Genomic DNA, 26964 nt, shown 5'->3' with positions numbered 1-26964 from the left:
GAGCTCGCTTTCCGCTTCTCCGCCGGCCCCGGGGGATCGACATGGCCCAGGAGCGTCCGAGCCTCGTCCTGGAGCCCCAGCACGTCCAGCGGTTGCTGCTGTCCTGCCAAGAGGCCAAGAAGTCCGCCTACTGCCCCTACAGCCGCTTCCCCGTGGGAGCTGCTCTCCTCACCGGGGACGGCAGGATCTTCTCCGGTAAGGGCGGCGCCTGGGGGTCCCCTTCGCGGCAGCCTGGGCGGGAGGTCAGAGGAGGACGCGGACGGGCGACAGGGGTGCTCCGTCTCCCCCCTCCGCTGGACAAGGCCGCCACGCCCCCCGGCCCTGCCTGCTGTTCCAGACGGCCGGGATGAATATACTGCTCAAGCCCCACGGCTTTCCATTCCTGGGGGGCCTGGGAAGCGGAGGCAAGATGGGGAAGGAAGCGGGGAAGGGGAGGCCACACATGCAGAGCCTCGGGCAGCTCCCGCTGGAGCCGGGAGGGAGAGGGTTAACACTTCCTGAGCCCCTCCTCTGTGTCTGGCACCCTGCAAAGACTTCAAGGCTACATCAGCAAGTCCTCACCACCCCACACCCCACTCATCAACCTAAGAGTTATGCCTATTTTTTGTAGTGAAGAAACTGAGGTCCAGAGAGGTGACATGGTTTGCTCGAGGTCTCACGGGTTTCGGTGACCAGGGCTAAGGGCGCCCCAAACCCTGCTTTTTTCCTGTCACCCACCACCCAGGGGGCTGGCTGGGAGTGAGATCGAGGAATCCAGGGCTGACTCCTTAGTCGAGCGTGGGCCTTGCAGAAAAGGAGCCAGGTGGGGTTCGGGTGGCCAGTATTGAATGCCTGCCTGGGGAGAGAGAGACAGGAATCTGAGCCGGCACTAATCTGTTCCTAAGCGACTTTTCTTTGGTTTGCTGGCTTCATAGAAAAACTAACTTGAACAATAATTCAGACTTGTTTTTGCTAAGCTTAGGGACATCCCCTTTAATGACAGTGGGGAACGGGGCGTGGAGGTGGCGGGTAAGCGGAAACGCCAGTTGCCCCTCCCCCCACTTTCCCACCGCTGCCCCACACAGATGAGGACTGTTCCAGACAATAGATGCGAATCCCCAGTCCTGCCGCCCAGACTCCCCCTTCCACCTGGCAGCAGCCATTTGAAGGACCAGAGGCTCACATGTGTAATCTCATTGGTAGCCCACACCCACCCCAAGCACCCCCCGGGTCAAATGTGAGCCTCTTGCCCCCACCGCTGTTCAGCTGGGAGCCTGGCTGGAGACCCACACCTCCCCTTCTATGGTGGCCCTTCTGGGCTGTCCTTGAAGTTCATCTCATCCCTTCCCTTTTGAGATTGGAACTTAGAGTTTCCCTGACTCCCAAGTTTGCTTTCCTGTGGGGGATACAAAAATCTCTGAATATCATGTGGAAATTCAGGCCTGGCCCAGTGGCTCAGATGAGCATTAAACATTAACCGCTACCTCAAACAACACTGCAACCCACAGGCTCAGGGCCTTGAACGTGCAATCCACTATTGATTCCCCCAGCACCTCCATATCCCCTCTGGATGGTGTACAGAGAGGGGCCCTCCCCATCCTTGCATTGATCTATTCATTCAACACATGTTTACCAAGCACCAATTATGTGCTAGGTAATGTATCAGGTGCTAGAGATGCCCCTGGGAGCAGAAATGACGGTCCCTGCCCCCACAGAGGTCTCCCCTCCTCTTGTACAGGCCATGGCTCCAAGCGGGAGCCTCAGCCAATGACTGTAGGAGGGAACAGATGAAGTGAGCAGAGGTGTGACCTGTTTAAATGGCAGGGAAGGAGCTGACGTCACCAGGAAAAGGGTGGTGCGGTGGGCATTCGTGGAGGCATCATGGGATGGGGTACAGGCCCTGGAGGAGTTAGAGACTCCTGAGTTTACATCCTGGCACTGCTGTTTCTTGGCTATGTGTGACCCTGGGCTAACCCTCCTGAGTCTCAGCTTACACATCTGTAAATGGAGGATCACAGGGCCTGCCTTTCAGGATGGCTGTGAGCAGAGCTGGTGTTCCTGGCCCAGCGGTCCTCCCTGATGGGTGGCGCCCCTGCCGCCTCAGTCATGAAGGATGTCGGATTTCACCCCTGGGTGTGAAGCTTTCCATGAGCTAATGCCTTTAAGGGGTCGAAAGTGCTTAGCACACAGTTTCTGGCCCACGATAGGACTGTCACCACTGGTGACTGCTTCTGCTACTACTACCATTAATGGCATGATGGTGACGGTTTAGAGGCAGATTGTGGAGGGCTTTGGAAGGCCAAGTGGAGACACTGAGATTTGATGAGGTAGAAAGTAGGGAGCCAAGAAAAGTAACATGAAAGTGGGGTTTGAGGACAGTGCGTCTGACAGGTACCCAAGGAGGCGGGGGCAGAGGAAAGAGTGTCAAGGGGGTGATGTATGTCTTGCTCGCTGACTGCATGTTGCCTGGCCTGTGGTTCAGGTTCGTTGAATGTATGAGAGAGTGGTTTGGCCTAGGTCACTGGCAAGTGGGGTGAAGAGGAAGGAATTATCTGGGAGGGTTGTATGGGGCACATGGACTGGACCTAGGGTGGGCCATATGAGAATAAAAGGAAAAAATAGCATTCTAGGGTTTCCAGCCAGGGAGACCAGGGGAAGGATAAGACAGAGTTCAGTGGTGCTCGGGACATCGTGGGCAGGAACCAACAGTCATATTAATAACTACAGTGGATTAAGCCTTCTCTAAGTACTTCTATGGGGCTTCCCAGGTGGCTTAGGGGTAAAGAATCTGCCTGCCAGTGCAAGAGATGCAGGAGAGGTGGGTTCTATCCCTGCGTCAGGAAGATCCCTAGAGGAGGAAATGGCAACCTACTCCAGTATTCTTGCCTGGAAAATCCCATGGACAGAGGAGCCTGGTGGGCTGCAGTCCATGGGGTCACAAAGAGTCAGACCCAACTGAGTGACTGAGCACACACACACACTCACACACAAACACTTCTATGAAAGATCTTTTGCAATTTCACAGCCACCACACGAGAGGAGACAATGAGTGTTGCATGCATTAGAGCACTTCGAGTTGCAAATGCCAGAAACCAACCAGAACCATAATGGGCACAAGTAGATCCTGCCTCAGGGACAGCTGGATCCAGGAATTCAAACACCACCATGCCCTTCTTTATCCTGGATGCTGGTTCCTTTCTCTCATCTAAAGGTAGGCTTTCTCCAGGCATCAGGGAACATGAGCTCAGGCATCCCTAGTTTACATTCTTCCAGTCTTAAAAGCAGAGAGGGAAGAATTCTTTCCCACTAGCTCAAGATGGAAAAATTCCAGGGAAGGGCTCTGATTGGTCCCTCTCCAGTCACATGCACATCCCTGGGCCAATCACTGTTGTCACAGTGGGATAGTATGATGGGGCCATCTGATTCATACACACGTTCCTCCTCGATGCAGAGGGGTTGATCTGTTACTACAAGAAGGAGTGTGGAGGTAACAAGCAGACCTAACCAAGAGCCAAATGCACATTTACAAATGGGATAACGGAGGATCAGTTCCTTGCTCCTTCTGCTGCCCCTCACCGCAGCATGGGTGTGCAGAAGGGGGCAGAGAGAATTGTGCTGAGGAGAGGGGACCGATGGAGGGGATTCACCAGAACCCCTGGGTCTCCTTACTTAGAAGGAAAGGGAGAGCAGATGGCAGGAAGGCCAGGCTTGGAGAGGAGGGGACCTTGAACAACCAGAGGAAACTTGGTAGGGCATCAGGGGGTGAATCAGAGATGATTGGGACACAGACGCTGAAGCTCCAATACTTTGGCCACCTAATGCGAAGAGCTCACTCTTTGGAAAAGACCCTGATGCTGGGAAAGACTGAAGGCAGGAGGAGAAGGGGATGACAGAGGATGAGATGGTTGGATGGCATCACCGACTCACTGGAAATGGGTTTGAGCAAGCTCTGGGAGTTGGTGGTGGACAGGGAAGCCTGGTGGGCTGCCGTCCGTGGGGTCACGGAGAGTCAGACAGGACTGAGCGACTGAACTGAGAAGACAGGGCACAGCTGAACTCAGACACTGTGAGTTTATAGCTCAGAGCGGGATGGGTCGGCCCAGTTCTGTGACTTTCTCCAGCCTCACCAAAGACTAGCCCTCCGTGGAGTTACCACCCTCAGGGGCAGCCGGTGTCTTGGCCAACTCAAAAGCAAGTCTGATAGCCTTGCCATCATGATCTCGTCATTATGGCTTTATTTCCTCTGTTACCCCTGACCCCGGCCAGGGCCTTGTGCCCCTTGCAGCTGGGCCACCAGGATGGTAATTAATAACTCCAACAATTACCTTCTGTCGTTGCCATGGGGAGAGGAGAGGAGGAGGTGCTCGTGGGGGAGAGAGAGCTGCTGGGGGACTGGGGCAGTGAGGACCCGGAGAAGAGCTAGGATGGAACACAAGGGGGCGGGGGTGGGGCCAGCCAGGGCTGCCCTGGAGTTAAGTGCTCAGCCAGCATTTGTGGCTGGCCAGGCGGGAGGGGCTGGGGGAGACTCACGGAGGACCACCCGGCGGGCACCACCCAACGGATGGGGGACTTCCTCTTCTTCAGCTCAAGCTCTTGGAATGACGGTCTGCCCCTGCCTTTCCTCCTCTCTTAGAGCGACTGTAGCACTCTATATGTGTCGTTGCTGCGGATGGAGGCGGGGAGGTCATGGAGTCACTTTACTGGATCAGCTGTAATTAATTTGGGAGGGACAAACCATGTTAAAAAAAAAACTTAAGGACATTCTGGTTAACTGCTGAATGCAGCTTGTCTTGACTTAACCTTTAAACCTGATCCTTCATCTGTCTTCCCCCATCCAGTTCCTGCCCTCCAGATTCCCTCCCGGGGCTCCCTTTCTCCCTCAGGACCACTCTTTATGCTTTATACCGCCTGCTCCCCAGGCCTCCAGGTTCCCTAACCAGCTTTCTCTCCGTATAGCCCTGCCCACCCGTTCCCATCCCAGCCTCATCCACTGGTCCTTTCCACTGTCACTCAAAAGCAGCTTATCACAAAGACAGGCTTGGCTAACACCCCTCAGCTTTCTGGTTGAGTTAGGATAGAATTCATTAGTGAAACCGCCGCGTTGCATTTGCAGTGGGCAGGGAGGCGGGAACACGGAGAGAGAGGAGTGCGCAAACATGTGGCCGTGACACTTGCCGAGTGCAGCGGTTCTCACGCGTGGCCCAGACCCACAGCCTCTGACACCTCCTGGGAATTTGTTAGAAGTTTCAGTTCATGGGCTCTGATCAAGAATGCTAAGCAGAAATTCAAGGGGGTGGGGCTCAGAAATCTTGTTGTTTTTTTAATTAAAAAAAATGTTTATTTGTTTGGCTGTGCAGGGTCTTAGTTGCAGCTCGAGGAATCTTTGCTCTTCCTCCCGACATGTGGGATCTAGTTCCCTGACCAGGGATTGAACCCGGGTCCCTGCACCAGGAGCACAGAGTCTTAGCCGCCAGACCGCCAGGGAAGTCCTTCAGAAATCTTTTAGGAAGCCCTCCAGGAGATGCCCACTTGCTTGAATGTGGGAAGCCCTGCTCTAATCTGAAGATCCCTCAGAAGGCAGAGCGGATGCAGAGAGTGGGGACAGTGCTCGCTTCTCTGGGGACTGGTCCCAGTCACCTCCTTGTGAATTCTTTTCCCTGCTGTTGTCTTGATGATATCCAACCCCAGCTCTACCTTAAGTACCAAAGTACCTTAAGTACCAAAACACCTCAGAACACAGCCTCACTGAAATACCACAAGGAAAAAGAACACTCTCTGTGTCTGTCAGGCCAGGACATGAGTTGGCTTCCTGCCCCTAGTCTCAGCTTTTACCTTCTGTAAAATGGGGTTGTAATAGCATTTGCCCTACAGAACTGTTAAAAATTCCACGGAGTGCCTGGCAGATAAAGTGAAAGTGAAAGTCGCTCAGTCATGTCCGACTCTTTGCGACCCCATGGACTACACAGTCCATGGAATTCTCCAGGCCAGAATACTGGAGTGGGTAGCCTGTCCCTTCTCCAGGGGATCTTCCCAACCCAGGGATCGAACCCAGGTCTCCCTCATTGCAGGCGGATTCTTCACCAGCTGAGCCACCAGGGAAGCCCAAAGGAAAGCAATAAAAGAAAAGATTAAAAGAAAGCAATTAGTAGTAATAGCGCTATCTTCATTGTATTATTTTTGGAATAATCTTTTCTAAGTATGGATCCCTAACTTGGCACCATCCCAGGCCGTCTCTCCTGTATGTTTGAGTCAGTGAGGCGAACACCAGGAATGGAGTTGGTTTGCCTGGATAGATGACGTTTTTGTTCTTTGGGCTCAGGGAAGCAAAACAAAATTGTCTGGCCTTTCAGGATTACAGTTCCCAGCCAAGGATTTTCTTCCTCCCTTCTTCCTCTTTTTGTTTTTTAAAGCAAGACTGGGAAATTACACTTGAACTTGCTAGAGGCCTCAAATACACTTATTCCTTTGGACCTCAGAGACTTAGCATCAAAGTGCAAAAATCCAGTCCTTTGATCGTAAGTAACTGAGCATCCCTGTTTTAGGCTCTGGGCCCAGTGACTGTTCCAGGCCCTGATCGTACTGTAATGCACTATACAGACCAAGTCCCTGCCCTCGAGAATTTACACTTGGGGAGTAATGGGGAAATTAGACAGCAGAGACACTCCAGGGAAGTGTTAAGTGTTAAAGCAGGAGAAATGGATTGAGAGAGCTGGAGGTGGTAGAGGGAGGAAGCAATTTTAGATAGAGTAATCAGGGAAGGCTTCTCTGAGGAGGTGACATTTAAGCAGAGATCTAGGTAGAGTGAGCCATGTGCTTAGAGCGGGGAAGAGAGTCCCAGGCAGTTGGAACAGCCAGTGCAAAGGCCTGTAGCAGGTGTATACTTGGGAAACAGCTGGCAAGCAAAAGGAGATGAAGTCCAAGAGGTTAGGCAGGTTGGCACCAGATGACGAGGGACTTTTGTAATCATGGAAAGGATTTCAAAGTGGCCTGAAGGGCAGAGACAGGGTAACTGTCACACCTTGAGAAGAAGCAGCAGAAACTCAGTCCCACCACCACCAGAGCCTTGACGTTCATGCGATTAGGAATAGCAGCTCCAGCTGCTGGACATTTACTCTGTGCCAAAGCTTGTGCTCATTGCTTTACTTGCGTGAACTCAACTCATTCCCACTAGAGGCCTGAGAGGAAGGTGCTGTCATTTTCATTTTACAAACTGAAAATGAGACATTGAAGGAGGTTCAGTCCCTTTCCCAAATTCTCAGAGCCAGAGGACAGAGGGTCCCAAGGCGGAACAGAACCCACGGACTCTTTCTACAAAATCCTATTTGAACAGTAGGGTATGTGAGCACGCTCCCTTCTAAAACACTCTCTCCGTCTCCTTACCTGGATTGTTGACATTTTCACACACAGCGAAGGAAGGGTTCTCTATAAGAGGTCATTCTGAACTTCAAAAGCAGACGCAGGCAATTGTCTTCAGAGTCTGGACCTCCGGCAGTCTGACAATTTGCTTTAAGAGCACCTCAGCAAAACCCAAGATGTATGTGAATCATGTCTAATGGGAAGAGTGTTCCTGAGTCAGGGACAAGGCAAGGGCTGGGAAGCTTGCTAGACCGAAGTGGAGTGGGGAGCAATTCTTCTGCTTCTGGGAGCAGCAAACGTCAAACGCAAGGGAGCCCACTCTCAACCCGGCCTGACAGACACAAGGAGTGGTTCTTTTTCTTTGTGGCATTTCAGTGAGGCTGTGTTTTAAGGTGAGTTGGTGTTTAAACAAGGTCACAGGTCACAAAGGTGGGAGGGACAGGCAGGTGCGAGCAGGCAAGGACATCTTTAAAGGAAGTCATTTCCAGCAGGCATCAGAAACCTGGCTGGGGAGAGACTAGGTAGGGAGCAAGAAGGACTCAGTCATTTATTCACTGACCTAGCAGAGCGGCTGAGCATTCAGGCGCCGGCTTTCCAGACTGCAGTAACTCACATGCGAATATGAACACGTGCTTTGCCAAATCAGGCAGTCCGTAAAGGTCAACCGCTCCTTTCGGCGATACAACTCCCTGGCTGCTCGCTGTCCTGTATCCCAACTGTATTAATTGATTTCTGCGCAGTTGCAAATGATACTAAGGCATGTAAACTGTTTTAGGCAGAAGGAGGGTACGTTGGTTCCGATAGCTAAACGGTGGAGTGTTTCTGTACTTCAGGGGCAACCGGTAGCAGAAGGCCAGACTCTTTTGCCACCATCTCTCATCTGAGTTGATTCTCATTTCACTGCCTCCTATTGGTCTCCTCTGTAAACAACAGAAACTAGGCCGCCAACAGGACCCAGGCCCAACTCACGATGTTAGAACAACTGAAATTCCCTCAGAGAAGCATAGTCTGATTGGCCCATGGTAGGTCAGGTGCTCAGCTCTGATTGGCCCAGGGTAGGTCCGGTGCTCAGCTCTGATTGGCCCAGTGTGGGTCAATTGCTCTGCTCCGATTGATCCAATGCGGGTCAGGTTTCATCCAACACTTGCACTCACATCCCATTGGCTAAACCTATAGGACTCTACGAAGCTTCCAGGGAGGCTGGGAAAGCAGTTTCTAGCTAGGTAGGGATGTGCCCAACTAAACTCCAGTAGATTTTTTTTTTTTTTTGGCCTCACCTCCTGGCCTGTGGGATCTTAGTTTCCCAGCCAGGGATCGAACCCATCCCCCCTGCATTGGAAGTGCCGAATCTTAACCACAGGATTGCCAGAGAGAAATCCCTAAACTTCAGTGGGTTCTACTGGGAGTGTGAACACTGAGAACAATTAAGTCTTTGCCATAAAACCCCCTGTGGCTTGTATCTGTGTACTTCTTTCTTCATACACATTGGACCCACTTACAACTTCCTGAGGGTGACAACCCAAAGTTCACCCAGCCGCTGCATCCATCCCTAGCAGCAGGATCCCTTGGTGGTGCACAGTCCCCCTTCTCAGGTTGAGATGTGGCCCTGATAATCCAGGGGCCTGAAAACTAAGAAATAGTCATCTGCCCCTCACTTCATACCCGCTCAGGCACCACACAATGTGGAGCAGGAAAGACTAGCGGTCATCAAATCTCCCATTAGGGAAACAGAACACCTGTGGACCACCAGTCCATGCAGTTACCAAGTCTGTGGGGCAAGAAGTGTGAAGACTGGTGTACTGGAGTACACCTTGCCTCCCTTTTCCGTCCTGGGGATAACTCCCTTGTCCACTGAGGCTGCTGGCTTTGCCCTCTGGGAGCTTCTTCCTTGACCATTTATCATCCTCGGCCATACAGCCAAAGTGGGTGTCCAAGAGAATGCCCTCCTGGAGGGCACACAGCTCTCTCAGCTTACTTCTGATGGTAGGGTCTGGGGGGGGCCCTGGATTTCTCTAGGGATTGAACAATCGCAGGCTTTTATAGGCCAGACCTTTGGCTTCGTTGGCTATTCAATTGTCTCACCCAAAGAATCCTTTCTGTGCAATAGTTCTTCAGCCTGCCAACTCCCCTGTTTTACTAACTGGTTTCCCTGCCCAGCCCTACCCTGCTGCCTCATTTGAACGATGGCTACCTTGAAGCACCCGAAACAATGGCTAGGTGGAAATGACAGCCTTAATCAGATCTTTGCCACAGGGCTGTCTCACGGTGCCAGGTAGAAAAATCCTCTGAGTCAGTAATATAGTTTGCCTTCTAGTTTATTACAAGTTGGGGCTTTATCAAATAATCTGCCAGGAGTATCAAGGGCCGTCAGCTTTCCTTCTTGCCATATGTTTGCTTTCCTTCACATTGGTTTAGTTGCTAAGTCGTGTCCAACTCTCGTGACCCCACGGACTGTAGCCTGACAGGCTCCTCTGTCCATGGGGGGCTCCAGAGAAGAATACTGGAGTGGGTCACCATTTCCTTCTCCAGGGGATCTTCCCAACCCAGGGATCAAATCCGGGCCTTCTGCATTACAGGCAGATTCTTTACCAACTGAGCTACAAGGGAAGTCCCATTCCCAACTGCTAAGCCAAGGCCACTTAGTTTTGGTTTTGTTCTTTTTGTCAAAGCTACATCTTATTTTTACTGCAAATTTCTGTTTTAGTTGGAAAAAGGTTAAGTTACTATAACCAAAAGATCCCAAAATGCAGAGACTCGAATTCTTTTCCTCTCCCATAATGAGAGCTGGTCCAGGGCAAGTTATGGCTTCCCAGGTGGCGCTAGTAGTAAAGAACCTGCCGGCCAGTGCAGGAGACTTAAGAGACATGGGTTCGATCCCTAGGTCCGGACGGTCCCTCTGGAAGAAGGCATGGCAACCCACTCCAGTATTCTTGCCTGGAGAATCCCCATGGACAGAGGAGCCTGGCAGGCTACAGTCCATGGGGTCGCAGAGTCGGACACGACTGAAGCAACTGGGCACACACGCACCAGGGCAAGCAGGCCACTCAACCCTGCTCCAGGAGTTGACCAGGTTTCCAAGGTCCTTCTGTTTTGTTTCCATTCCATCCTCATGAGCATGAGCATAAAGCACATGGTCAAAGCTGTCCCACCCCACCCCAGTCTCTGCAGGAGAGGAGAGAGGACGAGGCAAACAGTCTCTTTACAAAAGATGTGATCCAGGAGTTTCCCACCTCACTTTGTGCCACATCCTATTAGGCAAAATGCTGCAAGGGAGGCTGGGAAATGTAGTCTCTGAGCGGCCATGGGGTCAGCCATATTGGAATGGGAATCACCTGTATTACTTAAAGGAAGAAGGAGAAAATGAATACTGAGGAACAATGAATATCCTGCCTCAGGGAGAAGGGCAAGCTGTGAAGGGTGACATACTGTCTATCACCCTGATGGTCCAGGGAGAGTCCAGCTCCTGTGGCCATCGGTTCATGGCCTCACCTGCCTGTGAAGGGGGAGTCTACTGGTCAGCCACTCTGGCTATGCCAGTGTTTTGTCTCCTGGGAAGCGCCCTTGTCCATTTGTCCCCAGGGACACTCCACAGAGGGCCACCAGGGAGGACTCCCTTACTCCGGACTGTGCCACCTTGGCAGCCCACCTTTCACTGGAGGAAATTGATGGCCTTAAGGCTTGTATAATCACAGACACCCTTTGCAAAGCCTGGGAGCTTTTTGTTTCTTAGTTTGTTGCTTTTGACACTTCCGTTTTGCAAATCAACTCACAGAGAACCCTGGTTGAACTTTGACAGCTGGTATCCACATCAAAAATTTGACCCAGGCCCGATCTTTGAATCAGCATCGCCACCATGCCCCACGCTGTGGTTTCTGTCTCTGAGACCCAGGCGGGGGCTCTGCTCACCTACTTAAGCCTCAGCGTCTCCCTTGGCCCTGACCTCTGCTGGGAAAATGAGGGTGGGTTCATCAGCCCTGTGAGGCTGCGCCTGCTCCCAGGTTCTGCTTCAAAATGCCAGCACTGAGGAAGTGATGAGAGTGGGAAGTCCTTGGGCAAAGCCACCACACCAGTGAGTCACAAGCCTCCCAGGGCTTCTGGTCAAATTGCCCTCTCCTTCCCCTACCTTGTTCTGAGTAGCGGGTCCCTCCCAGCTCTGGAATGGGGCAAGCTTCTTACTCAATACATGCAGCAGGAAGTGGTTTTGCTGGTAACACGACTGGGCTCTCCTCTCTTCTCAGGGTGCAACATAGAAAATGCCTGCTACCCGCTGAGCGTCTGTGCTGAACGAACTGCCATCCAGAAGGCCATCTCGGAAGGGTACAAAGAGTTCAGGGCAATCGCTATTGCCAGGTGAGTGAGAAAGGCCAGTCGTGGCAATATTCATTCATCTCTTCAGCCAGCGTCCACCACACACCTGTTACTCATTCATTCATTCATCTGCGGCGTTTATTCTGAACTTCCTATGTGCCAGGCACTCTAGGGGCTGGGCTAAAAGTAGAAGATAAATAAGAAACAGACTCTGCCCTTGGTAAGCCTAAAGAGCAGGTAAACAATCAGGACAACTCTAAGACAAAGGGAGGTGTGTTCTTGTTCTGATAGTAGTGCAAAGTACAATAGCATCCCTACAAGATACAATAAGAAGGCCACTAAGAAACCTAAAGCGAGAGGGACCTAAAAGTCACCTGATTAGACTTCCTGGCCACTGTGCCCATTTTACAGTTGAAGAAACTGAGATCCAGAGAGGATGAGTAGCTTTCCTAGGAATTAGTGGCAAAGCTGGGACAGATAGATCTCTAGAGGCCGACTCCAGAGCTCATTCTACTTTGCTGTGCTGTGACGGGAAAGGAGACCCTCTTCCCTGCTCTCCTTGAGCCGATCCAGGGATCCCGTCTTCACTGTGCGAGGTGACACCTTTGCTTGGCATCAGTCACCCCTAGGTGCAAGAACCAGGATAAAAGGACAGGCTGTTGGGGTGACAGCCAGACAACCCAGGTTATGGTCTAAACTGATCAGATTCCAGCCTGAGTTCTGGCTGAACAAGAGCACTTATCAACTCTCTCTACATGCCCCAAACAGAAATATCCAAGTTCCCGCTTGTGCCCTAGAAGGGAATTCTTTGAGTTCTGGCTATGGACCCAGACTCAGTGGCTTCAGGATTCAAGTGATATGAATGGGCTGTCTTATTAATTCAGACCCCATTACACTTCTGATTTAATGATAAATTGTTCTTGTGTGTACCGTTGCATCGTCTGTGAGAGAGAGTTCTCTTAGCAAGATAACGGTACAGGGAAAATAGGTAGGAAATGTTGAATCTACCCAGAAAGAGACTACAAGGCTGACCCGGTGTTGGTCTTTAGAGACATCTGGGTGTATGGGTCATGGACTAGGAGTAAATGATCTCTTCGTTGTCGAGGAGATGCAGGCCTTTTCTGGCAGAAATATGAGGACCAGGAGCAAGGCTGATGGGGTCTGCATGACAGAAACCAGCCTCCATTTCTTTGATAAGATCCTCAGTGGGGCTTGGTCTGGCCCCTGAGGTGATCCACTTTATTGAAGGTTTCTTCCCCTGAGTAACTGGAGCCAAGGAAGCGCTTTTGGAGGAGGGCCCCAGCTTCCGAGAGCTCTCCCTGGGACCAAGGTCTGTCCTGACTTCCCTCCGGCTTTGGGAGGAATAAATGAGGCCACCCTGGGAACATTCTGTGCGGATGAGCAGAGATCAGGATGTGAATTACACTTCAGGGGAAAAAAAAGAGGTGGGGGGGATAACTCAATTTCAAAGCTGATCCAAGAAAATAATGATATTCTGCGGAAAAGGAGGCCAAAGTCAACAAAAGGAGAATGGTGAGGTGGCCCTGCTCTGTTTAGAACGTTCCAGTTGAAAGACTTTTTCTCTTGGTCATTGTCTGCTCTTCAACATGACTGGGTTTTGTTTGTGATGATTAGTAAATGTCCTTGTTGACACAAAAACTGCATTTTTTCCAGTGCCCAACCGCTCCTCTCTGGGTGCTCAGCCTGCACTGGCATACCCAAGCCGGAAAAGCAGTCATTATTGTGCTAATGATTTGTTAAATTGAGAGTGTGGATTTAGAGAGTGAATGGGAAGTGCCAGCTCCCTTGTTAGCGCTGATGGGTGTGCACCGTCTCAGAGAGCCCCCTCGAGATCTGTGAAATGCGGTGTGCACAGCTCAGGGGGGATTTGGCTAACGAGGAGATGAGCTTGCCCCCCTGGGGTCCCTGCTGTCATCATCAAAGTCGATAGGTTTCCAGCCCGTCAGGTCTGATGAGCTGGCCTCAGTGTGTGCCCAAGGTCAGCACAAACCACAGGAAACTGTCAGTACCCAGCAGGAGGCAGGGGAGGCAGAGGGTGGAGGAAAGGGGTGGGGGATGAGAGGAAGGAAGGTCCCTGTGTGCCCAGCACCTTCTGGGATGCTTCTTGTCCCAGCTCTCCCCTGAGCTTAACCACTGTCTGCCTGTAGTTGTGACATTTACACACAGATTTGATCTCCCTTTGAGACATCAAGGTCCCTGCAGGCTGGGATTCTCTGACGGGTCTTTGTTGCTCCCTCCCAGGCTTGCCTAGTGTAGAGCAAGCTCTCAGCCAACATGCGTGCAATGAAATAAAAAGCAGAGACATCCCTGGTTGTCTAGTAACTAAGACTCTGTGCTCCCAATGCAGGGGGCCTGGATTTGATCCCTGGTCAGGGAACTTTCCTGGTGGCTCAGACGGTAAAGCGTCTGCTTACAATGTGGGAGACCCGGGTTCAATCCCTGGGTCGGGAAGATCTCCTGGAGAAGGAAATGGCAACCCACTCCAGTGTTCTTGCCTGGAAAATCCCATGGACGGAGGAGCCTGGTTACGGTCTACAGACCCCAGTCCATGGGGCTGCAGAGTCAGACACGACTGAGTGACTTCACTTTCACTTTCGTTCAGGGAGCTAGATCCCATATGCCATAGCTGAGACCCCACACAGCCAAATTAATTAATTTAAAAAAAAAAAAACTTGGTGGACTTCCCTGTGACTCAGTGGTAAAGAATCTGCTTGCCAATGCAAGAGACACAGGTTTGATCCCTGATCCCGGGAGATCCCACACGCCCTGGAGCCACTGAGCCCGCGTCACAACTATTGAGCCTGTGTTCCAGAGCCCGGGAGCCACAGCTGCTGAAGCCCGGGCGCCCCAGAGCCTGTGCTCCACAACAAGAGCAGCCCCGCGGGGAGAAGCCCGCCCCACGACTAGAGCCCGCCCCACGACTAGAGGAGAGCCCATGCAGCAACAAAGACCCAGCACGGCCAGAAATAAATAAATCCAAAGTAACAGAGTCCAGGACTTCCCTGGCAGTGCAGTGGTCAACGTTCTGTGCTTCTAATGCAGGGGGCACGGGTTCGGTCCCTGGTCGGGGGAAGATCCTGAACGCTGTACGATGCCGCCAAAAAAACCCAAGCACAGCCTCCAAAGAGCTAACGAGAGGCTCTGGCTGCAACATCAGCCGCTTGGTAACCAGAAGGGTTCATCTGGCTCAGCGTGCATCCTGGACAGGGGTCCCCACCCTCTCAGGTCCCCAAGGGATCCCTCTATAGCTAGGAGTGTGAGTGTGCTCAGTGAGGACCCACCTTTCCATGAGCAGACACTTTCTTTGCCTAGACCCCCACAGGTAAAAGGGAGTTGTCATGAGGGTTAAATAAAGCAGCAGCCCTCCACTCTCTCTCCCCTCAGCTGCTTTATTCAATTCACAGTATCTGTCTCTAGCTGTAATTGGTATGTGGTTGGCTGATAGGCTGATGGTTTTGCTGGTTATCTGGTTCACCTGATTAGTCAAAACCTCCCGAGTGCAGTGAATTTCACCTGTTTTGCTCACCACTCTATCCCCGGCACAGTCCCTGATGTATAGTAGGTGCTCAGTAAATAACTGTTTGTCAGTTAACATGAGAAACACTATAAGATGCTTTGGAGGGATTCTGGCACATTCTAGGCATCTATTAAACAATATGATAATTATTATTAATACAAAATAGGTAAATTAATTATATAATATTATACCACATAAAGCACATAGTGTATAAAAAACTATATATGACAAGGTATGAAATTTATGACAGAGCTTATCTATCTAAAGGAATAATGCCCAGAGACTAGTATAGGCAGTAATAATGTGTGTATAGCATTCTAAAGTTTAGGAAGTTCTTGGCACATTTTATCCTAGCATTTCTACAATGTGGATGACATTCCCCACATTTTATAGGCAAAGAAATGACCCTTGCACGGGTTAAACTGACTTGGTCAAAATCACACATAATTAACAAAAGGAGGAACTGATCAAGAACTGGATTTTAAATCCTGCGATCTTCCAGAGACATCAGAGAACTGTGGGTCTTAGAAGCGCAAAGGTGATGGTGACCACTGGCTTAACCTCTGATGCTTCATCAGGCTTGGAGGTTCCTACAGTTTCCTCTTTCTTTAAACACCATCCTTTGTCCTGCTCAGAACTGGAGGGCTGCCTGCGGGTGCCTTCATTCTCAGAGACAACCCCTTGGCTGTAAGCCTCTCTTCTCCAACTTTCTCAGATGCAAGCTGCCCAGTTCTTTCAAGGACTCGCATGTGTCTTATTTTTTTATGCCTCAGGACCTTTACTACATCCTGTCTGCAACAGAGGACAACCCAGAGCTTCAGAATAGCACTGTTGCTTCATCTTAGTGAACCTGTGTCCTTGATGATGAAATGGTCATCTGGATGCTCAGGTTATACTGAGAATTAAATGAGATAATGTCTGTAAGTGCCTGGTCCAGAGCTTGGAGCAGATCAGGTGCTCACTAATGATGACTTACGAACTCTACGCTTCCTCCAAGGACCAGGTCAATGTCACCTCCTCCATGGAACACTCTCTCTCCCTCCCTAGTCAAGAATCAGCTCCTGCTTACTGTGTGTTCTTACCGTGTGTTGTTTGAAATGATAACTCATCTAGTTTTCTTTGTCACCCACTGGGCTGAAGGCCAGAGACAAATTCGCTTTAACCTTTGTGTCCCTGGGTTGTGGGTGACAGTAAGTGTTCACTAAACATTCATTGAACACACCAATGGAAAGAATAGTCCTACCCATGGTCTTGCCTCTTGCAAGTGTGGAAAGTTCTGTCTACTTCTTCTCAGCCTCTAGGCCATGGCTCATCTGTGAACCAGGAACTGCCTGGAGGGATTTGACTTAATCTGCAGGCAGGAAGGACTCCTGAATTTAAGCAATTATTCTCATGTTTCCAAAGAGACTGATCCATGCTTTCTCTGCTTCCGCAGTGACTTGCAAGATGATTTTATCTCACCCTGCGGGGCTTGCAGACAGGTCATGAGAGAGGTAAGCGACTTCTCTTTATTTCTGGAATGGATCTCCCAGACTCTTCCCTGTTCTTCCGGGCCCCGGGAGCCAAGCCAGGCCAAGTGAAGAGACACAGCGACTTTCCTGTTAGCTGGGTTGGCTGACTCCTAAGGCCTTCCCAAGCTTGCATGAATCACTGGAAATTATTCTTTCATTCAGCAAATACTTACTGAGTGAGTGTCTGTTCTGTGCTAGGCATTGACCTTGCTCTGGCGAGACAGTGGTGAAAAGACAGGCCAAGCCCTACACTCACAGGCATTATAGTCTAGTGTGGAAGACAGACGAATAAGGAGCAAAATAAATCAACAGTTAGAGTTGCTGAGAGTGATGAGGGCTACAGAGGGAAAAAATGCAGAGGAAAGGAGCTGAGAGTGACTGAAGGTGGAGCTGACTCTAGGTCAAAGGTCAGCAAACAACAGCCCACAGGCAAATCCAGACTTCTGCTTGCAAATAGTGTTTCTGGCATGCATCCACACACACCAATTCACACGTTCCCTCCGGCTGCTTGGGTCCTACCACGGGAGAGAGAGGGGTTACAACATGGACCTAAAGGCATAAAATATTTACTATCTGGCCCTTTATGGGAAAAAGCTTGCCAACCCCTGCTTTTAGATGGCCGAGAAGGGCCTCTCTTTGAAGATAACATTTGATCAGAGATATAATTAAGGAGAAAAGATGAGGCAGACCAAGAGCTCGAGATTTGCAGGTGGAGGGAGCAGCAAGTTTAATGCCCACACGCCTGGTGAGTTGCATGAGCAGTATGAAAGCCAAAGAGGCTGGAACACGGGGCAAGGCTAGGGGGTGGTGACGGGTGAAGACAGAGAGGCGGTCAGGGCCGCATCACGCAGGCTCCAGTGGTCCGTGGATGGGGGGTATATTTCATCCAGGAATAAAGGGAACTGAATCGTACGCTTAAAAACGGTCAGAATTGTTAGGCAGGCTGGTCGGCTCAATGAGGTACATAACAGCGCCGGGGATCTGAGTCATGTTTCCTGTTTTCTTGAAGAACATTCCTTAACCAAATAAGGAAAAATTTCTATATGCGATAGCATAAGGAAGGCGTTGCATGAGCTCATTCTGCCTGTCCAATCAGGTATCGCCAAGTACCCTGTAACTGAGACAAAGAGCTGACTGTATATAAACCGCCATACTGCTTTGTTCGGGGCTCTCGTCTGATTCCGCTGCGTCGGATGAGGCTTGAGCCCTAGCGCGCTAGAAATAAAAAATTCCCTTCTTGCCTTTGCATTACCATGGTGGACTTGTTCGCTCTCTCGGTTGGTTTGGAGATACGGGCTCGGTGCATAACATTTGGGGGCTCGTCCGGGAGGCTCCGGCCTACCGGGGAGGACAACTCTCCTGGTAGAAGGGAATAATCTCGTTAGGAGTTGAGAGCTCTGAGCACCGGTGCTAGCAGTGCAGAGGCCTAGATTAAGTCCGGGGCCCAGTATCGTACTGGGGAGGCATCTAGGTGTAAAGTGAAAAGGCAAGCCCAGCGTAAGGCCGGGTCCCCGGTAGCAAACCGGGAGGGCAGCTGGCACTGAGGACGTCCTGACGGTAAGACACTTGCAAGTAGAGAAGGGGTCTCTAGTGCTATAAAGGAGACTGAAAGTAATATTGAGAGTTGGAATCTGTTTGTTGGGTCATTTTTGTGACTCTGTGTGCGGGCACTGTCCGTGTGAGTCTTGTTGTCATTGTCCGTGTTCTCTGTACCCATGGGGCAATCTACTTCTACTCCGCTGTCTCTGATGACAGACCATTTTTCTGATTTTAAGTCTAGAGCTCAGAATCTTTCGTTACTGGTGAAGAAGAGCAAATTGGTGACTTTCTGTTCCGCTGAGTGGCCCACCTTTGACGTCGGATGGCCACAAGAGGGAACCTTCAATCCCCAAATTATCCAGGCAGTTAAAGAGAGGGTGCTTACCCCTAGTCCTGCCGGGCACCCAGACCAGACTCCCTACATTCTGGTCTGGCAGGATCTAGTGAGAAACCCGCGGGAATGGCTTAAACCCTTTGTTCTCGCTCCTTCTAAACCTCCTAAACCCCCCCCCCCCCGTCCCTCTTCCCCGACTCCAACCTCGCTAAACCCACAGGTGTTAGTCATGAAAGCTTCTGAAGAAAAAGAAGAAAAACAGGACGAAAAGTAGGCCTTACAATGAGAGACGTGTGGGGAAAGGGACTATGTATGGGCAGAGTGCTGCCAGACGGATCCTCATTGTGTGCCCTGACTGTTGAACTCATGAGTCTGCCTGTAGCCAGGTGGTCAGTTCCACAGATGGGAGGATGGTGGGTGTGCTCTCACACTGGGTTGACTCCCTGTGTACATCGCTCCATTTTTGATCCTAGAGAAAAGAATTTTGTGTTATGGTGGCTGTGATACCAAAGATACTGTATCGACCAGAAGAAGCTGTATATGATTATTGGGCCTACAAATTGACTCTTAATCAACAAGAAAGAGCTTATAAAGTTAAGAGAGAGCCCATTACTGCCATAACCATAGCAACTATGTTCAGTCTGGGAATAGCCGGGGCCGGAACTGGAATAACAGCTTTGTCCGTGCAAAGTCAAGGATTTAACTCTTTAAGAGCAGCCATAGATGAAGGCATCACTCGTATAGAACAGTCTATTAGTCATTTAGAGTCATCTTTAACTTCTCTGTCTGAAGTAGTTTTGCAAAATAGAAGAGGGCTAGATCTGCTATTTCTGCAACAGGGGGGACTTTGTGCCGCCCTAGGAGAAGAATGTTGTTTTTATGCAGACCATACTGGAATAGTTAGGGAATCCATGGCCAAAGTGAGAGAGGGGCTAGCCCAGCGTAAACGAGAGCGTGAGGCTCAACAGGGATGGTTTGAGTCCTGGTTTCAACAATCCCCCTGGCTGACTACTTTAATCTCTACCTTGCTAGGACCCCTGATAATCCTTCTAATAATGCTTACGTTCGGCCCTTGTATTATCAGTAGACTTGTAGCCTTTGTAAAAGAGCGCATTAATACAGTACAGCTGTTCGTGCTTCGGCAGCAATATCAAACAGTATCTCAGGACCCAGAGGAGGATTCCTCTGTATGATCTAAGAACAGGGGGGAATGTTAGGCAGGGTGGTCGGCTCAATGAGGTACATAACAGCGCCGGGGACCTGAGTCATGTTTCTTGTTTTCTTGAAGAACATTCCTTAACCAAATAAGGAAAAATTTCTATACGTGATAGCATAAGGAAGGCGTTGCATGAGCTCATTCTGCCTGTCCAATCAGGTATCGCCAAGTACCCTGTAACTGAGACAAAGAGCTGACTGTATATAAACCGCCATACTGCTTTGTTCGGGGCTCTCGTCTGATTCCGCTGCGTCGGATGAGGCTTGAGCCCTAGCGCGCTAGAAATAAAAAATTCCCTTCTTGCCTTTGCATTACCACGGTGGACTTGTTCGCTCTCTCGGTTGGTTTGGAGATACGGGCTCGGTGCATAACAAGAATGATAAATCTTATGTATATTTTGTGATATTAAAACACAAACGGGGGGAAGAAAAGAATAAAGGGAATTCAGTGGCTATTTTTAAGAAGAGACTCAAAGGATCTGATGTACTTTTTACAAAGATCTTGGTTGGAAGCCTTCAGTCTCTTCAATTCTAAAAAGCAAGGGGCTGAATTCAATCCTTTCTGCTGAATCTGGGCTCAGTGAGGTTTTTGATGTGTATACATACATTTGAGGAAGAGGGATGTCAATAGCTCTGGTGGACTCTCAAGGGGCCTGTGCCCACCAGAGCCGCCAAAGGCTAAAGCCACCAACTTGAAGAGTCCCCAGGCCTTGAGCTCTGATGAGACATCCTTGACCCCTCTAAATATAGCATCTCATTTAATCCCCACGCCCCGCCTGGAGGGCAGGGTGGGTCGTTACCCCCATTTGTCAGAGAAGCAAGTGACCTGGGGAAGAACACACAGCCAGCCAGTCAGTGGCAAGCCGGCACTCACGGTAGCCATTCCCGCCAACAGCAAAGCCCACACTCCCCTCGTAAAGGCCTCCTCCCTCCCTTTACGGTCCTACAAAAGGGACGAATTATTTTTGGCCACAGTGGAGATTAATTGATGCTGTGCAGAATCGGAGTGGCTTGTTCCACGGGGGTTTCTGCTTTGGGAGCTGCTGAAATCTGGGGGGAGGCAGGGGGTGTTTCAGTTTTGCTGTTGCGTCTTGAGGGGTCACTAGCATCTCTAGAACACACAGACATCTTCATCCTCCTGCTGCTCGCCAGGCCTGCAAATCAGGCACAGTTAGCAGGACTCATTTCCCAAATCTAAATGAAAAGTGCCACTGGGAAGGCTCTGAATTCACATGAGGGACTTGATTCACCCCCCATTAGAGGGGCGCAAATGGCCGCTCAGCACCATGGCGTGTCCCAGGCCACAGACAGCAAGCACATCAGGACGCCAGCTCCCTGAGTCCCCAGGCCCTGCCTCCATCTAATTGCTCAAGGCTGTTTTCTCCACGCAGATCAGATGTTGGCAAATGAGAGATGGCAAATGGAAAAGCTGAAGGAGAGAGAAGCAAAACGGAAACCAAAATGCAAATAATAAGAGCTGAAGCTTGGGGGCTGGAGGCCTGGCACTTAAATCGCCTCCACTCAACTTTTACCCACACCCTCAGGCAGAGCCCGCCTAGCAGAAAAATTACTTCCTTAAAACATTAGCTTTAAAAAGATGCATTGTGCCCAATAATAACTTGGTGATTCAGGCCAAAGCATCAACAGCAGGCTGCAGACCTGAGCAGTCACTAGGAACTGCTAGTTGTCAGTAAAAATGGCTCCCATTGGGTACTTACTATATGCCAGGCACTTCGTGCAGGCCCTTTCCACCCATTACCTCCAGTATTCACAGCATCTAGCCAGACAGAGCCTCAGGCTGTTGACTCCAACTCCCCAGGATATTCTCCATTACACTGCTAACTTAACTGTCCACCCAGGACACCTATCTTCCTGCCTGATAAGTCTTTTGTCTCTAAAGCCATTTCACATATCAAAAGACAGTGAGACCCAAAGAGTTTCATCATTTGCCCTATGTTACTCTGCAAAGCCTGAGTTTTCTTGTCCGTGAAATGGGAATAATATCTACCTGCCTCAAAGGGCAAATGGTGCAATCCTGCATGTTCACTGTACAGTGTGTGACGGGGCAGGAATGCAACCTCTCCAGGTTCTCAGGAGTTATCGAGAGGCCCCAAGGGAGGAAGATATGAGTTGTTGTTTGTCACAACAGGAGGGGCTCTGGCCCCAGGGGTTAGATACTGTTCTTATAAAGCCCTATTGTTGTTCAGTTGCTAAATCGAATCAGACTTTTTGTGACCCCATGACTGCAGCACACCAGGCTTCCCTGTCCTTCACTATGTCCCAGAGTTTGCTCAAACTCATGTCCATTGAGTCAGTGATACTATCTAGCCATTTCATCCTCTGCCACCCACTTCACCTTTTGCTTCAGGGTCTTTTCCAATGAGTCAACTCTTCATATCAGGTGGCCAAAGTATTGAGTCCTAATCATAGAACAGAGCATTTACTGCCCCTTAGCAATGTGCCAAGCACTGTGCTAACTGCTTATGCCATCTTTCACTGGCTCCTCCCTCAGGCCCTATCAACCAGGTATGATTATTATCATTCCCATTTTACAGGAGAGAAAAACCGAGGCACAGAGAGGTACATTAGACAGTAAGAGGCACTCAATCCAGGCCAGATTCACGCCAGGGCAGCCCTCACCCCTCAGCCACACCGCCTCGCTCACGCTGGCTTTGCCTTTTTTCCAGTTTGGCACCGACTGGGCTGTCTACATGACCAAGCTGGACGGCACGTATGTTGTCAGGACAGTCCGGGAGCTGCTGCCTGAATCTTTTGGGCCCGAAGACCTGCAGAAGATCCAGTGAGGGACGGAGAGCACCCTCTGCCGAGGAGCCCCTGCGTTCCTACACGGGCTAAAGGGGACAACCACCTGGAGGACTTCATGAAGACATTCTCACAGACCTGGGCACCTGCCAAATGGGCCCCAAACCCCCAGGCACTGGGCAGAGACTATTTTTCCAGTTAACACTGGAGCACCAGGTTTCTACTGAAGTGATACAGGGTTTCCATTCCAGCCCTCCTTGCAACCCATCTCGTCCTCCCCAGAACTCAGGGCACCCCGTCCCTCTCTTTCCTTCCCGTGGGCCCTCTTTCAAATTACAACCTAGTCTGGACTGCTTCACCATCTGCCTTCCCAAGGTTCTGTCCTGCTCTGGGTGACTTTTCTAATGATAAACATCACAAAACATTCCAGAGAGGCATTTAGCTCCATCTCAATCCTTGCTATAGCTCTCAGGAGGGGCAGTCTTTATATTAAATAGAAAGACCTGGACTCTTTCTGCCAGGAAAAGAATCAGGCACCTTGGATCTGTGTAGCTGGTGTGGAGAGATAAGTCTTTAGGTCTCTCGTTCGTGCCTTCTTCCGATGGGGGCCGCTGGGCTGGGTCTTACTGCAAACAGCCATTTCTAGAATCTGTTCTGAGCCAAGTCAGACCTGGGCCCTGCAGGCCGTCACCCCCGCATGTATAAAGGGGGATGCTGTTTGTCTAGATGGCAGAGCAAACATCTCTATGAGGACCTACTGTGTGTCCAGTGTTTTTACCTGGATTATTTTGTATTTAAAGTACTCAGTAAAGTAGCTATCTCCCCCTTCTTACAGTTTGGGGGCCCTGGGCCTCAGAGAGGTTGAGTAACTTGCTTTAGGACCACAGCAAAGTTTAAACCAAAATCCAGGTCCCATCACTTCCCCTTTGTAAGGTATAGTTCGGGCCGAGGCAGAAAAGGAAAGATGACCTCAACGGAAGTAGGTTACCTTTATTAGGCAAGGAGGGGCGACAGTCGACCAGGCTGAGCCCCAAGAGGGATCAGGGAGGCTCCGTATTTATAGGGAGGTTTGTGGAAGCGATAAGGGAAACGTTAATCAGGCGGGATGTTTTGGGTATTCTTTAGTTGAGGTGGCACTTGTAGTTGGGCAGGGGTTGATAAGTCTTCTGGGCAGGTGTAGGGGGTGGAAGGTTTCTGGACAGGGGGTGATAAGTCCCAGATAGATACAACCAGCCTGGAGCATCAGGGCGGGACCTGAAGTTCTGTTTTGTTTTCTCCGAAGTTAGATGATTCAGCAAGGGCCTTTGAGACTGTTGTTTTCTTTTCTAGGCCCAAAGACTCCTTCACCCCTAGGATCTAGAAACAGGGCCTGCTCTTTGCCATGTGCTGTGATGTAGCAAACCTGGAATCTGAACCAGGCCTGACTATGAGTGTCTTTTCCCACTTTTCCCGCAGCTGACGTCTGGCTGCCTTTATTTACTGAGTCTTTTCTACATGCCAAATACTGCAGAGAAAGATGTATAAGAAACAGTCTCTGCCTTTGAGGAATTTGCAATCTGATAGGGAGAGAGGTGTGAACAGGACTCACGCCAGAAATTATACTGTGATCTAGGCTGGTAGCAAGTGCAGGGGGGCAGCACGCTGCCTTCTGGGGAGTGAAGAGGGTCAGAGAGGGAGTCTGTTTCATTAGTGCAATTAGGAAGGTGAGGACTGAAAAGGGAAGGAGCTGGGCTGGCTCTGTAAAAGGGGCTGGCACCTCTGGGTATCCTCCCTGGAGGAACTGGCCTTGGGGCCAGCCTTTGTGGCTGGGGTAAGAATACAGCATGGGTTTCCTGTTTCACCCCTTCCCTGGGAGTCCTTTCTTTTGAGATCAGAGCATCTGCAGGGATTACTGGTGCATGCGTGCTAAGTCATTTCCATTGTGTCTGACTCTTTGTGACCCCATGGACTATAGCCCACCAGGCTCCTCTGTCAGGATTCTCCAGGCAAGAATACTGGAGTGGGTTGCCATGCCCACCTCCAGGGGATCTTCCCAATCCAGGGATCGAACCCGTGTCTCTTACACCTGCCTATATTGGCAAGCTAGTTCTTTACCACTAGCGCCACCTAGGAAGCCCTACTGTCTGGTAAGACTGGCTTTTCCGTTACCCACCCGGACTTACCTGCTGCCATCTCGAGGGACAGAAAAGTCATATTTCCAACATTCTGCATGATGCAAGATTGCACCCTGCCTTTCTCTAGAAATGGTTGCCGAGAACCTCAGCACACTCTTCTGAGTGTTCTCAACCAGGAGAAGTGAAGAAAGAAGAAGAGAGAAAGCAGGAAGAAAATGGGCCAAGACATTAACATCAGTTAAAATTCTGATCAATGGGAATCTAGAGTAGTGGGTTATTTTCCTTTGTACATACCTAGATTTTTCAAATTCCCCAAATATTTCTTTTTCATTTAACAAAAACAACAAAAAAGATGGCATGGCACAATGGAGTTAAATAGCCTCCAAACTGTGTGACCACCAAACTGTGATTTCATTACCCCGAGTCTCAATTTCCTCATCTGTAAAGCAGCGGTGACAGCTCCCAGGGAACAGCATTGTCTATGGATCAAAGGAAAGAATGCCTTATTGAGAGCCCTGTGCTGGGCCCTCTGTAAGCTCTTGATACATGCCAGCTGTTCCTCTTATGAAGGGTGACAAACCTGGGTCCTTTGCAGATGGATGTGATTTTTGCAAAGAGTCTTTTACACTTGTTTAATAATTTTTTAATTGAGTTCCTACTGTGTTGGAGGGCTGGGGCCACACCCTGGGGTTGCAGCAGTAAAGACAGATAAAATCACTGTCCCCACGGGGCTCTGACTACCTGTGGGAAAGACATCTAAGTCAGCGGTTCCCAACCTTTCGGGCACCAGGGACCAGTTTCATGGAAGACAGTTCTTCCCTGGACCAGGGGGTAGGAGGGTGGGAGATGGGCCAAGCCCATTACATTTACTGTGCACTTTATTTCTATTGGGAATTCCCAGATAGGGCAGTGGTCAAGAAACTGCCTTCGATTGCCAGGAGACCCAAGAGATTCGGGTTCAATCCCTGGGTCGAGAAGATCCCCTGGAGTAGAAAATGGCAACCCACTCCAGAATTCTTGCCTGGAAAATCTCATGGACAGAGGAGCTTGGTGGGCTACAGTTCATGGGGTCGGATACAACTGAGCAGGCATGCACTGCACTTATTTCTGTTACTATTTCATCAGTTTCACCTCAGATCATTAGGCATTAGATCCCTGATCTAAATGATTCCAGGGACTTTCCTGGTGATCCAGTGGTTAAGACTTCACCTTCCAGTGCAAGGGGTGCAAGTTCAGTCCTTGATCGGGGAGCTGAGATTCCCACATGCCTTGCAGCCAAAAAAAAAAACAAACCATAAAAAAAGATACAATAGTGTAACAAATTTTAAAAAATACTTTTAAAAATCCATCCACATTTTTAAAAAATCTTTAAAAAATAAATGATTCTGTCCATCATGACAAGGGCCACCCAAGGGGAAGTAAGTGCTCTGGGAGCAAGTCGCAGGGGCAATGGAGCTAGCCTGAGAATGGGCAGGGCAACCCTAAGGAGGAGATATTTCAGTGGGGGTACAAGAAAGGTGAGCCAGTTAGGGAGTGGGATAGGAGGGGAGGCAAAGAATGAAGACTGGAGGACCAAGCCTAGTGTTGTTTTGTGGGTACGTGCATGCTAAGTCGCTTCAGTCGTGTCCAACTCTTTGCAACCCCGTGGACTGTAGCCCATCAGGCTCCCCTGTCCGTGGGACTCTTCAGGCAAGGATACTGGAGTGGGTTGCCACGCCCTCCTCCAGCAGAGTTTCCTGACCCAGGGATCGAAGCCTCATCTCTCACATGCCCTGCATCAGCAGGCAGGTTCTTTACCACTTCATGGGAACACACTGGGGAAAGCACTTTTCAAAGGATTCCAGAAATTGTTCGAACAATGTCCCCTTGGAAGAACGGCACTCATTTGGCTGCAGAGAGGCTGGGATGTTTGTTTTAAATAAAAGCACTTTCATTTTGCAGTCCTGCTGTCCTGAGGGCTGTGATTTCAGAGCGGCACATGTTCTATTGTTTACGGCTGTCTGTGTTTTTTAGGACCCTAAAGCTAAGTCCCAGATTCCTGTGGACATAAATAGAAGCATGTATATCTCTGCCGCTCTTGCCAGCTGCTGCTAACTTCTTATGTAAACTACAAGGTTCTTTAGGATTTCCTTTTGGCAGGGAGGAGGGAACAAATGGGATTCCCAGGTGCCAGGGGTACTTTGGGTGCCTGTGTCTGAAATGAAAGCCAGAAAATGCTGTTCAAGAATAAATAATGGAATGACCTAATAAGTCTCACATGCATGAGTGCATGCTAAGCACTTCAGTCGAGTCTGACTCTGTGTGACC

The 26964-nt window shown here is 50.1% G+C and overlaps 1 protein-coding gene across 2 annotated transcripts; it reads left to right on the top strand.

Annotated features, from left to right (window-relative positions):
* On the top strand, nucleotides 1-26597 carry CDA (cytidine deaminase). 2 transcript variants are annotated; one of them, XM_027965575.3, is made up of 4 exons: nucleotides 1-195; nucleotides 11574-11685; nucleotides 16617-16674; nucleotides 22468-26597. In XM_027965575.3, the coding sequence occupies exons 1-4, from the start codon at nucleotides 42-44 to the stop codon at nucleotides 22582-22584; spliced, it is 441 nt and encodes a 146-aa protein (XP_027821376.1). In that variant the 5' UTR covers nucleotides 1-41; the 3' UTR covers nucleotides 22585-26597. The 2 variants fall into 2 exon arrangements, with proteins under 2 accessions (XP_027821376.1, XP_060266727.1); XM_060410744.1 differs by lacking the exon at nucleotides 22468-26597 and adding an exon at nucleotides 18468-20095.
* The last annotated feature ends 367 nt before the right edge of the window (nucleotides 26598-26964 follow it).

This window comes from Ovis aries, chromosome 2 (genome assembly GCF_016772045.2).
Source record: "Ovis aries strain OAR_USU_Benz2616 breed Rambouillet chromosome 2, ARS-UI_Ramb_v3.0, whole genome shotgun sequence".
NCBI classification, from domain to species: domain Eukaryota; kingdom Metazoa; phylum Chordata; class Mammalia; order Artiodactyla; family Bovidae; genus Ovis; species Ovis aries.
The sequence above is the reverse complement of the archived record's forward strand: the minus strand, read 5'-3'. Positions and strand labels throughout refer to the sequence as shown.

Excerpts from the sequence above, each read along its gene's own strand:
- CDA (XM_060410744.1), top strand. The coding sequence starts at position 42 with ATGGCCCAGGAGCGTCCGAGCCTCGTCCTGGAGCCCCAGCACGTCCAG. Across the intron at positions 11,686-16,616 it reads AGGGCAATCGCTATTGCCAG|TGACTTGCAAGATGATTTTA; the intron begins GTGAGTGAGAAA and ends CTGCTTCCGCAG. Across the intron at positions 16,675-18,467 it reads GCAGACAGGTCATGAGAGAG|TCTAGAGCTCAGAATCTTTC; the intron begins GTAAGCGACTTC and ends TCTGATTTTAAG.